At 44.2% G+C, this 15,227-nt stretch overlaps 1 protein-coding gene across 1 annotated transcript; it reads right to left on the bottom strand.

The window, feature by feature from the left end:
• Window positions 1-8,123: 8,123 nt before the first annotated feature.
• Window positions 8,124-11,935, bottom strand: LOC117644951. Its single transcript, XM_034384776.1, has 2 exons — window positions 11,884-11,935; window positions 8,124-9,934 (listed from the first exon to the last, which is right to left on the bottom strand). The coding sequence occupies exons 1-2, from the start codon at window positions 11,902-11,904 to the stop codon at window positions 8,630-8,632; spliced, it is 1,326 nt and encodes a 441-aa protein (XP_034240667.1). The 5' UTR covers window positions 11,905-11,935; the 3' UTR covers window positions 8,124-8,629.
• Between the last annotated feature and the right edge of the window lie 3,292 nt (window positions 11,936-15,227).

The following is a 15,227-nucleotide window of genomic DNA, read 5'->3' as shown; positions in this document are numbered from 1 at the left end:
CAGCAGACTTCATGCCTACTTTTTCTGCGCAGCCCAGCAATCAACAACCAATCACTCAAGATAAACCTCAACAACAAGTAAGCATTTGGGGAGAAATTTTATACCCCCAAAACTTATCAAAACCAAACCCCACAGAAGAGAGAAGACAAGAAGAAAATGAAATTTCATCGGAAAATATTGTACCTTCACCAGCAGTCACAACTCAACCAAAAATATCACCCTTTGATGTGTCAATAGGGAGCTCAAATGATGAACAAGACTTCAGAGGTTTTGAGATAAGTGAACAAATTTCTGTAACTCAAGACTCTCTGCGGGTTGAAGTTATGGATATAGATCCAAGCATCAGTAAGTTACCAGCCAAGAGAATGCACTCCCCAACAAATGAAGAAGAATATGATGACTCTAGCAGTGGAGCAGACCAAGCAGGAAAGCCAGATAGGAAAAAAGTCAAAAAAGCAAAGGAGCAATTAGCAGTCAACCAATTATTGAGCCACATGAAGGAACAGCCATCTTATCTCAGCCAAGAAGATTTCCGATCCTTCTTGTCAGAGTGCAGAGGAAAAGTAAATACACTGAAAGTTGCGGCAAAATATACTACTAATATTAGTGCATTAATAGTCCAACTAAATGATGCAGCTAATATTTGTCAAGATTTCAATCTACAAAGAAGAATCAAACGTGCAAGTGATGCACTAGTCACCAAGTAATCAAGATAAACAAAAATGTTCACTTTATTTAATTTATCTAATTTATTTTTTTCTCTCTCTCTCTAAATTAATTCAAAGAAAATGCTATCCCTTCTGTCACTCAATGTCAAAGGATTAGTGAGTGCTCACAAACAAGTCAGCCTTCAAGATTTTTGTCAACATACTTCAAGCAATATTTTACTACTTCAAGAAACAAATTTGAAAGAAGACACAAGTATGGCAAACTTACAAAAGTTCAAATTTTTAATTAATCCTCCAGTGCAGTCAAATTCTGGAGTAGCTATTGCCATAGCACAAGAATATTTTCAACAAGTAGACTTAATTTCTCATACCATACTTTTAGAGGGCTACTTGCAAGCAGCCCACATAAAGAAAAATCAAGAAGATTACCACCTCATAAATGTCTACATGCCACACAACAAGGAGAAAACAGACCAGCTGATCACCCAACTTGAAAACCACTTATCAAAAATCAATGATGCATCTTGCATTATTATTGGAGGTGACTGGAATGTAACACTCCATGAACAAGATAGAAGAAATTGTTCGGAAATAAGAAGAGCATTGGCCAATCAACTACAAATTCTCCTAATACATCATGACCTCACTGATGTATGGAGAAACTTCAGCGGAAACAAAACCCAATTCACCTACAGAGGATTGCAGCACAACCATCCAATGGCAAGATTGGACAGGATTTATATCAAGAAGAAAGACTTACATCTTGTAAACAACACCCAAATAATCCCGTCGTTTTCAGATCATGCTGGAGTAACCTTAAAATTATTCACCACTGGAGAACAGTATCAACCACCTTACTGGAAATTTGACATAACCCTTCTAAAATGTAAACAGTTCCAAAAAATTGTTGAAAACATAATAGTTTTTTATGAAGAAAAATCTCAACTAGAAAACAGTGACATTACAGTCATCTGGGACCAACTGAAAGAAGAATTGTGTGCCGCTTCCAAAAGACATATCAAAGTTCTAAGAAGCCAAGTTCAAGAAAAAATTGATCTTCTACAAACACAGATAGATTACATTGATACCAAACATTTTCTGTCTCCCACTGATGCACAGATTGCAATCCAGTTTCAATCTGACATCTACAAAATGTACAAAGACAGATCCAAAGAAAAACTTCATTTTCTTGAAGCTCAATTATGCAAAGAAGCAAATACTCAATCAAAATTCTTCCTAAGGATGGCAAAACAAGCCAAACCTTCAACTACAATCTCCCAGCTGGAAATAAACGGCCAAGTTGTGACAGACAAGAAGACAATTTTCTCAAAGGTTCGAGAAAGTTTCTCAAACTCTTTTGATGATCAAGATCTGAACCCAATAAATTCCGAGAGCCCACTCTACCAGAAATTACCAAAACTCTCTGAAAATGAAAAACAATTTTGTGAAGAACCAATCTCTACAGAAGAAATCTACAACTCTATCAAGGATGCTCAACCCAATCGAGCACCTGGATTAGATGGGATCCCAGTAGAATTCTACAAATTTTTCTGGACACAACTGAAAACTTTATTTCATAAAGTGGTGCAAAACTTCCAGCAAAATGGAGCTCTACCAAAGTCCATGAAAAAAGTTGTAATCACTCCTGTACCAAAAAAGGGAAGCAGGCTCTACCTCAAAAACTGGAGACCAATATCCCTCATGAATACTGATTATAAAATAATCTCAAGAATTTTCAGCAAAAGAATCTCTCAAGTTATTTCAACACTACTTCAATCCGATCAAAGCTACTGCGTACCAAGAAGAACTATTTACCAAAATCTTCATACAATTAGAAACATCATCCATCACTCCAACACTGAGCAAACAGAACTAGCTGTTCTCTCTCTTGACCAGAAAGCAGCTTTCAATCAAGTTTCCCATAATTACCTTTATCATCTCCTCGAGAAGCAAGGTTTTGGAACGAAGTTCTGCAGCAACATCAAAGCACTTCTAACTGATTCCATAGGATACATCAAGATGGGCTCCTCACTTCTTGCTCCCTTCGATTTCAAGAAAGGATTCAAACAAGGTGACCCCATTGCAGGGCCACTGTATGCCATTTCAATCGAGCCATTTCTTATAATGACAAACTGCCTCATCAACCTGCAAGGACACAAAATACCAAGAACCAACATCTCCATCAAAAGTACTTCCTTTGCTGATGATATCACCTTCTTCATCACACGCAATCAAGATTTCAATGAAATCACAGAAGCCTTCAACATCTATAGTCAACAATCTGGAGCAGTACTAAACCAAGAAAAATCACAAGGTCTTTTCTGTGGAAAATGGAAAAACCGCACTGAAACTCCCCTAAATTGTCAGTGGAACTCCCAAGGAATGAAATTTTTGGGTGTGTACATTGGAAATGAAAAACAATGGGAAGATAAAAACTGGGAATGTCTGCTATCAAAATACAAAGCTTGCCTCAACAAGTGGTCCCAGTTCGTCAAAATGACATCCTACAATGGAAGAAAAATAGTTTGTAACCAATTAGCGGGAGCCCAACTCATACATACTCTCAACGTTTTGGAACCACCAAAAGAATTTATTGATGAAGTCCATAAAATATCAATCAATTTCGTGTGGCAAGGAAAACATTGGTTGCATCACAACTTTGTCTTCGCCCCAATGGATTTGGGTGGAGTGGGACTCACCAACTTTCAAGCCAGGATCCACTCTCTACGCCTCAAGCTAGCTTATGACATCCAACAAAATCTGTTGAGCCAGGAGCCAACTTATCTGTTTCACCAATACAACTTGTCCCGCTATGGTGAAATTCCTCCACAGCATTTCTTCAACCAGAAATTCGACCCAATTGCAAGAGCCAATCTCTCACCATTCTATCATAGTTTATTAACAGCATGGCTCAACTTAAAGCCAAAAATAGTCCATTCTTCACTTTCCCCTCAAATCTTGGCCACCACCCCACTCCAGGGAAGTGCCATAATTTCAGAAGAACAATTGAAAATACTTCCAGACTGGAAATATTTTAACTTCAACAATCTGCAACAACTCATGCCAAATGGGAATTGGACAATGCCTCCTGTAGACCAATTACCAAGCCCAGCCCAAAGAAGACTCAACAGAAATTTTCAAGAAATTAAAAACTTCTTCAACAAAAAAATTCAAGAGCAACAAGAGTCCCAAGATTCAATCACCCAGTACAAGATCAGCGAAGAAGACAAAATCTTTTCATCATCCAAGAAACAAAACTACACCCAATCCCTCAAAATTCTGCTTACCAAGCCTGAAGTCAGTGGCTCAACACCTTGGACAGAGAAACAATTTCCATGGATCTCCATCTACTCTCAACCCACCGATAAAAGGGATGGGGACATCTCTTGGAGATTACTCCACAATGCCCTACCAACGCCAAAGAAGTTTTATGATTGGAAAATAATACCTTCTCCAAAGTGCCCTTGGTGCCCCAATCAGGAAGGCAATTGTGCTCACATGTTCTTTAACTGCCCAATCACAATCCCCATCTGGACTTTTGTATCCTCAAAAACCAAGAGCATAAATCAAGGAAAAAAATTAGACTACCAACAAGCCCTTGCTGGATTTCCCTCTACAACTGCAGCTTCAAGATACGCAAATTTCCTCGTAAACTTGGCAAAGAGCACAATTTATAGGACCTACATGACCCTCATCAAGAAATCAAATCCTCCTCAACCAAACTATCTTATGCTCTTCAAAAGAAGATTGCAGCACAGATTGGCAATTGAAGAAAGCTACGCCAATCTAACCAACACCACTTTGAATTTCCACCAAACCTTTCAAATCAACTGAAACCCCAAGATGAACAAAAACAGAAACAAAAAGAAGATCCTACAAGCAACCAAGAATACTTGCAAAAAAAAGAAGAAAAGAAAGAAGAAAAAAAAATGAACTTTTAAAACTTTTTTTTTAATTGAATTATTCTTCAAAAATAAATTATATTTCCATATTTTCATCTAGATATGTAACTTAAATTTAAAAAAATATATCACAAAATTGTACAAACCGCACCACAAACATCTGATATAAAAATTAACATGAACACCGCATGCACAATTTATTGACAAAAAATTTAACTCATTCCTGGCCCTAATTGTAAATTAAATCCCCCCAATAAATACTTGTAAAAACTAAAAACTCTCTCTCTCTCCCTCTCCCTCTATGTGTGTGTGTGTGTGTAAGGAGGGGCGGAGGGGCAAGTACTATCTTTATTACATGGGAAGTGATTGTCAGATTCAGGGGTGTCACGTTCGTTTTAATGTGACAAAGTGGGCATGTCACATTCGTTTGGATGTGACACGACATGTGTACTTGGGTACCATGCGTCACATTCGTTTCAATGTGACAGCTCGACAGCTGATTGCGTGTCACACCCGAAGTGATGTGACAAAGCGGTGCGGTATGTCACATTCGTTTGACTGTAAATTTTCACCGTTTGTCACGCTCAAACTAACATCGCCGTTTTCACGTGAAAACGAACGTGACGTCACATTCCTTGGCTACCAGTGCATAGGCCGCCTCTGGATCCGCCACTGTAAGCAGAAAAAAATGCTGCCATAGATGCTCTCAGCCTGCGAAGTGGCGGGTAGGCAACCCGAGCACTTCACTGTGGAGCGCGTGGTCTATCTCAATTACCATTACCATTACGGGCTAGACTGCATAAGTCAAGGTGCTGCTCCAGAGGAAGCCACCCAAAATCACGAACTCCGATTTTACTTTTGCTTTTTCCGTGTGGGGAAAGGGATAGGGCCGTCGCTTAGAAATCAAACGTGCAGCTCCAGATTCTGTGGTAAACCGACGAACGATTCGCTCACATCTCAAACGCGATCCTTCTCATTTGAGCAAATGCACTTCTCAAGCTTGGCCGAAATGGCTCCAAAATTTGGCGAGCGTATGAAGATTTCAGGTCGAAGCTTGCCGAATTTTGGCATTCAAAACGGCTTGCCAAATTAGTGGTAGGCAAACTTACCTCTGGCTTTGCAGTATGCGCCCATTTTTCCTCAACCATTCTTCTTACTGTCGTCTTTTCCTAATGTCATTTTTTCTAAAACATAATTCGTAATCCAAAGTTCCTATTATCAAAAATTCCGAATGCCATTTTTCTTAAGGGGGGACCCTGGTGAAACTTTCAAGTAGGCTTCAAATGATCCCAGAAAGTTGAAACTTTGCTTAATTATGAGGTCCATTATGGTGAGTTCCCAAAACAAAATTCAACCCAAAATGTTGAACGGTCTCTGAGAAAAGTGGCTTTTTAGTGTTTTTTGGAGCGTTGGGGAAAAATCTTCCTGCGTCTTTCATTGGGACGGAAAGTCTTGAAAATTTTTTTGGGTTATCCCAAAGATGTATAGAAGAGATTTTAGTGACGGAATTTTCAAATTCAACTTCTGTCCTGAGATATGAGTTTTCAAATTTCAACATTAATAATAAAGTGATTTTTTTCCCTTTTTTCAAACTTTTAGGTGTGTTTTAAAAAAAGTAGGGCTGATATCAAGATTCCGTCACTAAAATTTGTCGACAAGTCATCAATGAATAGAGTCCATGCAAGACGACTCATGTAGGTGTCAACCAGGAACGCAGGAAGTCTTTCTACGACAAATTTTTTTGTCGACTGAGCAAAGCTGTGAAGTTGAGCGTAGAAGCCAACGACAACTGATCTCAATGTTATTTCCTTCCAAATGATAAAGAAACTACCCACTTAGCTTAAAGGTGTTCAACCTGTTGAATTTGAAACCTTCTATGCACATTTTTATCTATGAACTGTGAAAATACAATTTTTTGGAATTTTGGCGATTTTTTCACCAGGGTCCCCCCTTAAGTCAATCATTCCTTACTTTTATTTTCTGCATTAAAATGCCTATTGCGGGGCACCTTTACAGTACAATGGTGCGAGCAAGGGTCCTGCCGGCTGCCAAATACTTTCGTCGAGAGCCAGTGGCGAGCAAACGGTGAGAAAACCGCGAGCAAACGCAAAGCGAATTTCTTAACTGAATATAGCAGAAAGTGGTTGTGCTGGTCAGGCCCCTTCTTCAGATCCGCCCGTGTGCAGAACTCCACGTTTCTTCGTGTGTGTGTGTGCGTGTGAGAGAGAGAGAGAGACAGACAGACAGACAGACAGACAGAAAGGGGGGGGGGAGACAAAACTCTTGTGGACTGCTTTATGTTCTGATGTTGAACTTTGTTTTGCGTTGCAGTCCCAGATCCCGTCAGTGGAGGTATCGCGAGGTAAGGAAAACAGTTTCATTCCACATTTTGTAAACGCTGCGCTCTTAATCCAAAGGCGACACTCTGATAAAGCTATCGCGTAGTGTTACCCTCTGCTTTTAACTTGAATTTCATTTCTCCGCAGGTCACTTTCGACGTCTGGCAGCTCGTGGGGAGCCACGTCCGAGAGGTGGCTCTGTTGCGGTCCCACGGCACTGGTTCACCAGAGCAGGTTGCCTTGTGCGCCGAGCAGATGGCGCTGGTGAGGGGCGTGCTTCCCGACGCAGTGGTCAAATGCAGCGACTGCGAGGGTGCCAACCTCTGCCGCTGCTGAAAAGTGTTCGGCTCGAAGATGACGTCACGCTGATGACGTCACAAGGCGACGAAAATCAACTCGAACACCCGGTTTGTCAGCGTCGACTGTCGTAAGCATTGATTGTGTATTGATCCCATGGATTCGTATTTTTGGAGTGGTATGCCAATGTTATAGGCACCTTGTCATATTTTTCTTTATTAAAATGAATTGTTGGAAAGTAATAATCAGCCTCTGCACTTTAAATTGTACGAACACCGGTTGAACAAAGGCATAACTATGCCCAAACAGGGCCAAACGATTTACGCCTTGGGAACAACGTGAATCGTTTCAGGCTGTAGGGAGGAGATCTAGAATAGGATTTCTAGGGATAAACTTATTTTTGGTCAAAATTTGGTCCATTTTGATGTCTAAATGACGTCATTTGATGTTAGTTTGATTTGATTTTGACTTCCTGTTCTCCTTGGGTTAGGCGTGAAAGACTTGTTCATGCCTATAAGAGCGTAGCAATTATGCCCTTGTGTTACCACTTCAATTACCTCTCCATTTTCCGTCCAAACATGTGCTGTATCTGGTATAGGTCAGTCCATTTCTTTGAAGAAATGTCAATAAGGGTGGAAAGTTTTCCTGCCAAAAGCACAAATGGCCTCTAATTGATAGTGTTCTGAATATATCTTATTCATTTCCAAAATATTTTGAGTGTTTGAGTGCTCCTCAAATTTCAATTATTTTGTGATATCACGTGTTTCCCTTCACCATTGTGGACCTACAAAGAAGCGCTCGCCGCCTGCATTGGAAACCATTTTAATAACGTTGAACTAAAAAGAATTCAGGGAGAAAGATTGTGTAAAGACATTGCACGTGACTTTGCTAGCACCTTAGGGTAAGTCATAATAAAATTCAATGTTTTTAAAATGATTTATTCTGAAAAGTTCGTTGTCAAATAGAGAACTACAGTTCCAAACCATATACAAGTGAAATGTGACACTGAACTTTTGATGAATTCGTCACAAAAAAGGGGAACTAACAAAGCGCAGATAAATCGAACGCTAGGACTGAACTTAAAATAAAAAACAACAATTAAGGCAAGTGGACTCTGAGCCTGGCACATACATTCATCGAAAGTCACAAGAAACACATGAAATATTATATCAGTGCAATATGCTATCATCGTTGAATGCATTTTGATCCAAAGTTAACTTAATCATATCATCAATGTTAGAAATAAATCTCACCCCACCTGAAAACGATGTCCATTACACAGAATGATTCGGAAAATTAAGGCTTTCGTAATAGGAAACAATGCAATTAAGTATCAGAACCGATCAGAGCGGTCATTGTAATGGTAAGCAGTACGTAAAGATCAAGGCCTGAATTACTTTAACATGGAGTTGATGGCACACGGTTACGAGCTACAACCGGCCACCTGGTAGCACTCCTCCGGGCAGTCCGCCCTCCTGGCGTGGGACGAGTAATACTTGTAGTGCTGGAGGGTTCCGTGGCAGCCCCAGCGGCACCACGCGCAAGCACAGTCGTCGGGGATGGTGGACATGCCGGCCTCGTACAGGTGCAGGTTGGGGTTCCTCACGAGGACGTCCTGCACGGCCGGGTCGTGTAGCCACGCGTGCAGACACATGCCGCGGTCGGTGGAGCGCACACTGAGCACGGAGAGGCTGGGGAGGGTCTCGGGGCTGATGGCCTTGAGCACGACGTTGGGTGGCACCGAGTCCAGGCCGAGGTACTTCAGGAGGGAGAACTTCGGGAGCGTGGCGGCGACCCGCTCCAGGAGACCCTGAGCCACGTCGACGCCCGAGATCGCGTTGATGTGGAGAGCCGAAGGCGAGTCGGCCAGCGCCACGAGGTGGGCGTCGGAGCCCACATCGCGCGTCCCGTTGAACTCCACCGAACGCAGGTGCGACGACCTTCGCAGGAAGTCCACTGCACCGGCAAAGAAAGCGCCATCCTCGGTCACGCGCGACATCAGGCGGACGCTCTCCAGGCTGGGCAGGTCTGCCAACTCGGACAGGCCGTCGCAGGGGTGGCAGGCCAGTACGCGCAGCCGGGGCATGCTGCCCAGCAGGGTCGTGGGGATCTCGTGAAGGAAAAACAAGAACACTTCTTCCAGTGTAGGGGCGTGCGTCTTGAGAAGGAGATCCAGGAAGGGGTCCACCTCACAAGACAAGTAAGTCAGCTTTCTCAACGAGGGGCGGAGCTCCAGGTCGCTCAAGGGTAAGACAGCCTCCATCGGGCCGACAGCGCCTGTTCTGCGGACGAACAGCTCTTTGATTCCGTCGATGTTGATGACGGCCTTCAGCAGCGTGGCCACCGAGGGAGTGGACAGCGGGCAGAGAAGATGCAGGGAGAGCTCCTTGACGCCGCCGAGGGCAGAGAGCTTCCCCACGATGGTGGTGGCGAAGGCCGCGTTCAGCTGGTCGCACACTTGCACGGACAGTTCGTTGACGACGCACGCCGTCCCCTGCACGAGGTACGCCACGGCCTCCGGGTTCGTGACGCGGACCTCCCCCAGGCACGGCGCGAGGTTCAACGCGGCGCGCAGCAAGAACAGGTCCGACACGTCGGCGGTCTGCCACAGTCGCCGGTGCAGGCACAGGTCCCTCAGGCGGCGGCACAGCACGCGGCACTGCAAGAGTTGCCTGGGCTCGAGGTGCGCCAGCACCGCCAGCAGCACTTCGTCCGGCAGGAGCAGCAGCTGCGGACACGCAAGCACACTGATATTAGTAATGTGACAAGTTTCATTCAATTACACTGAGAATGAAAAAGTCATGATCAATACCCAATTTTGGGCGAAGTTTACTTTCTCACCCAAATTTGGGCGAGGAAAGCTTCCTCGCCCAATTTTGGGGGAGGAAGGGTGTATCAGCTCCTTATAAAGCTCCATAGATTTGGGTGAGGAAAATTTCCTCACCCAAATTTGGGTAATAAAGAATTCCGCACCCAAAATTTTAGTCATGATCATGACTCTTTCATTCTCAGTGTAGCAGAGATAAAAAGGCTCATGTGACTTCCTTCAAATTCAATTACGAAGTTTATCGATTTAACGGTCGTTCCCGGGGAAGCTTAACATATTTAATGGCAGTTGCTTAAATTTAAAGGGCCATAGGGTCCATCCTCAAAAGACCTGCGTTGAAGAACGACTGTCGTGTCGTGGTTCTGTAAAATTGCGCCCAAGATCCATGGATGCATCTACGGGGTGGGGTCCTGAGTCAATTGCTAGAGGTTTGAGAACCGAAGAAACCATCCTTTGCATTCAAGCGGAGTAAATGCTATTGTTACGCGAAGACGACACTGCAAATGCAAAGGCGATACTTAAGTACATTTTTTGGTGATACAATTGAGTATCGCCAACAAACGGCATTACGGAAAAGTATTGCCCTCAGAACGGCGATACACAGAAGTATCGCCAAAATTTGGCGATACTTTTAGGTATCGCCAAAACCGCGGCATTAAACTAAGGCCTAATCCCCTTGATTTGTTCAATGTTGAATGCCAAATCGTGGCAATACTCCAAAGTATCGCCGAATTTTGGCGATACTTTTGTGTATCGCCGTTTTGAAGGCAATGCTCTTCCGTTAGGCCGTTTATTGGCGATACTCAATTGTATCGCCAAAAAAGGTACCAAAAGTATTGCCTTTGGATTTGCAGTGCGAAAACTGCTATTCGTGGCACGTTTGAGCTTGATTTCCGCCAAAGGCACGCGTAACGTAGCGCGATTGTTATAAACTTATGAGGAGAGATCGGATTGAGCAAATTGGCGCAACAAAGTACAACTAAATCTGAAAACCGCCGCAACTTTGAAGCGCAGCGCAAAAACCACCAAAGACAAAGATATGCTAACATTAGTTCCGAGTTCTTTCAAGTCTACCCTTTAAGATGATGGTTCAAAAAGATCAGAGTATATTTTGATACACCAAGGGAGTTTTAGTGAGTATACCCGAGATATACGCTTCTTCGATTTCGCCTTTCAAGCTATGTTCGGGACCTCTTAACTGTCGAATCCGAATCATACCATGGGATCCTCCGGATCTTTCTGAACAACATCCAGTTAAAATTGACCAAGGGGTTACCCACTCTGGTAATCGTGTGCACACTTCGTCCAGTAATCATTGATAATCACACACCAAAACTGGCTAGTTTCGCCGTTTTTATCGGATTTGGGGGGGTTTTCTTATGAAATTAGCCCAAAATGCTCTCAGCTGGCCAAAATTATGGAGTTTTTATTAGTATGTTTGAAGGTAATCACTGGTAATCAGTAATCCTGTGTACACTCCTGAACTGAGTGGTCAACCCCTTGAAATTGACAGGAAACGATTAAGACTTAGATCCTTTTCTGACCTGTTTTCTGCCATACTAGCCCACTGCACCTCTCGTTCCCACATAGGCGGTCTTTCTCGTGATCCAAACCGGAAGTAGCTAAGTCAACTTATTCGTCTCCAGAATAGGTGAAGTAGCCTGTCTGTAGCGTTTCATTTATGACTTCCGGTCTACTCAAACAAGACTCCACTTAAATTGGAGCCACTCAGACTGGATACCCAAGATTCACTTAGACAATATCCAACATTCACGAAGACTTAATATACTTAGACTGGACTAGATATCCAAGATCTATTTATACTGGATTCGGGATCCACTTAGACTCACCTGAGATTCATCCATTTCCATGACGAACGTCGGGGGCCAGGTTCCCGGACCAAGATCTTTTCCTCCTTTCGAAAAATTGGGGAACCCCGGGGGGGCGGCCGCAGAAAAGGCCAGGGCCTTAAAAAAAAGCAAGAGAGTCGGGTTTTAAAAATATTTTTTAACTTTTGGAAAAACCCCTTTTTTGGGGGAAAAAATTACGCAGAGTCACAAGTTTAAAACGGAAAAACAAAATTGCCCTAAGCAGGCCGGACGAGGTTAACCCTGGAGGGCAACGCAGGTGTTCCTGGGTTGTTTTAAAAATCTTAACTCCCGTCTCGGATGATGAGACCCTTGAGGAAGGGGAAAACGGGGACCCGAAAGGTATTCTGCCCTAGGGGTACACACAATGCCATCTTAAACGGATGAGACCAAACTATAAAGCACTTTTAAAACGGCCCCCTTGAACATAACGCGGTTTTGTTCCCAGTCAACGTGGTGGCCGCGCAGGTTTTTTAAAGGGCTTGTTTTGGACCCTTCGTTTCCCCAATTTAGAGTTCTGTTGTTGTTCCCTTTAAGGAACGAAAGTACCCCAAATTCAAACCCCTCCTCAAACATTACGAAGCATGTTGAGCATACACAAGTACAAACTACTGTACTTTATTGTACGAAGAAATAGTTAGTAAAATACGAGGTATTTTCTTTGCAGGCTGATGTATGCTCAAAATACTTTGTTGAAACGAACTACTTTTCTTTCTAAAGCCTGCAAGGTATTCTCAGAGAAGAACAAACGTAAGTTCCAAATTCGCTTCCACGCCGAGTGGAGGAGGACGGGGACTTCCGGTCTAGGTATTCATCAGAATATACACGGAGCAGAATGGAATATATTCTGATGAATACCTGGACCGGAAGTTGAGGACAAATCAAGAAGGACTGAGGCGAAGCTAAGCGTGAGAAAGGGGCCCTGCAGAATCGGCAAGGCAGCGACGCACACCCTCATTCAAACGAATAGGCCATTCCTCTGGTTGGAAAAGAGGAAGAAAAGAAGTACATACTTCCGCTGCCCCTCTGTTCCCCGCAGGCGAGGGGACGGAAGTTGTTGGCATCTTTTCTTCCTCTGTTCTAAGCAGCGGAGTGGCCAATTTCACAGGCTGTTTGTCTCACGGAGTGATCTACTCATTGCTTCAACATAAATTTCTGAGATGGCTTGCCGAAGGCTAGCAGGAAGCGCCGCAGGCGAACACTGAAAAACCAAAAGTTTAGACCACCCTTTGGTGTGGTCTAGAAAACCACGTGGACGTGGTCTAGACCACACCAACGTGGCCAAACTTGGTCTAGACCACACCAACTGATGTGGTCAAAATGGCATCCATCTGACCACACCAGTGGTGCGGTCTGGACCACGTTTGGTTTTTCAGTGAAGGTAGGTGTAAACGCCAAGCCAGGATTGGCGTAACTGGCGCAGCATCGCAAAGCCTGATACCACTAAACACGGCCTGGCGTACACCTGCTTTGTGTATATACACTACATACACTTCAAGGTAGCAGTAAGGCGATGAGCAGAGGATCCCGTGGCATGCAGAAGGACTGCGATATCAGTAGACTGTTGGAAGTAGAGGACTTCGGCCTAAGGAAGAAGAGGAGGAATACCGGATGTCGCAGCGGCAGCCCATAACAAACCCTCACTTGTTTTTACCCCTTCCACCCCGATTTGGCGGCGGCCGTCGGCTGCTTTGGAGTGGAGGGGACAGAAACAAGTGAGGGTTTGTTATGGGCTGCCGCTGCGACATCCGGTATTCCTCCTCTTTTTCTCTGGGCCGAAGCCCTCTGTTGGGAATCACTCAAGCGCAGGTAACAACCCTGTTCTGTCTGTACCTCGGCCTCCGAAGGAGTGTACGGAGGGATGAGCGTTGGCCGAAGTGAGGCTGCCTTCAACCAGTGAAGTGGTTGACGTGAGGGCAGGGGACTCCAAGCTGGCCGTCGAAGTCGTGCATCCTCACTGCTAAAACTGAAGCGTGGTTGTATGCTTCATTCAAGCATACAACTACGCTTGAAGACTTTACGCTTGGCGTCAAGCGTAGAGAAGAAGTTCTTCCAGGCATTTAGATAGGCGGGAGAGGGGCAAAGTGGAGAACTATGCTTGAAGCCGGGCGTAGTTCTACTGCGCTTGAAGAACGGCGTAAAACTACGCTCAAAAGTGCTCAACCTGCGCGGATGTGGAGCTAGTCGGCCACACTGTCTACTTAGTACACACTTACAAACGCCTAGGCTTAGTATGGAGTAATACGGCGCCTAGCATGCGTTTGTAAGTGAGTACTCAGTAGACAAGTTGCGTTTGTAGTGTGGACATTCGTCACTGTACTGCCGTAACATGCATGCTTGATTTTGCCACCGCGTGAAACCTTGCAATCGTTTGCAGCCTTGCCGAGTGGATCGCCGCTGCAGTCTACTTCGGGGTGGCAAGCTCGTGGTTGCTGTGGGAACTGCAGACGACGTGACTCGACGCGGAGAGATCCAACCCTTGGCAGCGGGACACGCGGCATCAGCAACATCCAGCATCAGCAGCATTTTGGACCCAGCGGTTCGCAGTCGGCGTCCTCATCAGGCAGTGGCAGCCATGGATGTAAGTCTCCTGAACAGCGTGCTTCGACGTGGGGTGGAAAGTAGAGTAACGCAACTGAAAAAATGGTTGATTTACGTTGTATTGCGTCCAAAGGGGCCGTCCATTAAGTACGTTACGTAATTAAGGACATTTTTTTTGCCCCCCGCCCCCTTCCCCATGTTAAGCGGCGTCACGTTATGCCGGAATCCACCCCCTCTCAGCGTAACGTCACGCAAAATTTCTTAGATGAACACTTTTTTTACCCTCATTACACTGAGAATGAAAGAGTCATGATCATGACTAAAATTTTGGGTGAGGAATTCTTTATTACCCAAATTTGGGTGAGGAAGTTTTCCTCGCCCAAATTTGGGTGAGGAAAGTTTCCTCACCCATATTTGGGTCATAATACTATGGAGCTATATAGGGAGCTGATACACCCTTCCTCGCCCAAATTGGGCGAGGAAACGTTCCTCGCCCAAATTTGGGTGAGAAAGTAAACCTCGCCCAAAATTGGGTATTGATCATGACTTTTTCATTCTCAGTGTAAGGTAAAAAATCAATTGTGGGTCACATTTTTGAAATTCTAAATTAAGGCCTTTAATTCTGACCTGGTGACAAAAATGCATGTGCGGCCTTCAACTATGGTCCTTGGACTAAGTTTTGTAGCATAGTAGCCCCATCTATCATCCTTAGTTACTAAGCTACGGCTGTTTTAAAAATAGTCTGTTTTGGCCCACAATTGATTTTTGGAACCAGTTGTGGGTCA

This window comes from Thrips palmi, unplaced genomic scaffold (genome assembly GCF_012932325.1).
Source record: "Thrips palmi isolate BJ-2018 unplaced genomic scaffold, TpBJ-2018v1 HiC_scaffold_18, whole genome shotgun sequence".
Taxonomy (NCBI): Eukaryota; Metazoa; Arthropoda; class Insecta; order Thysanoptera; family Thripidae; genus Thrips; species Thrips palmi.
The sequence above is the reverse complement of the archived record's forward strand: the minus strand, read 5'-3'. Positions and strand labels throughout refer to the sequence as shown.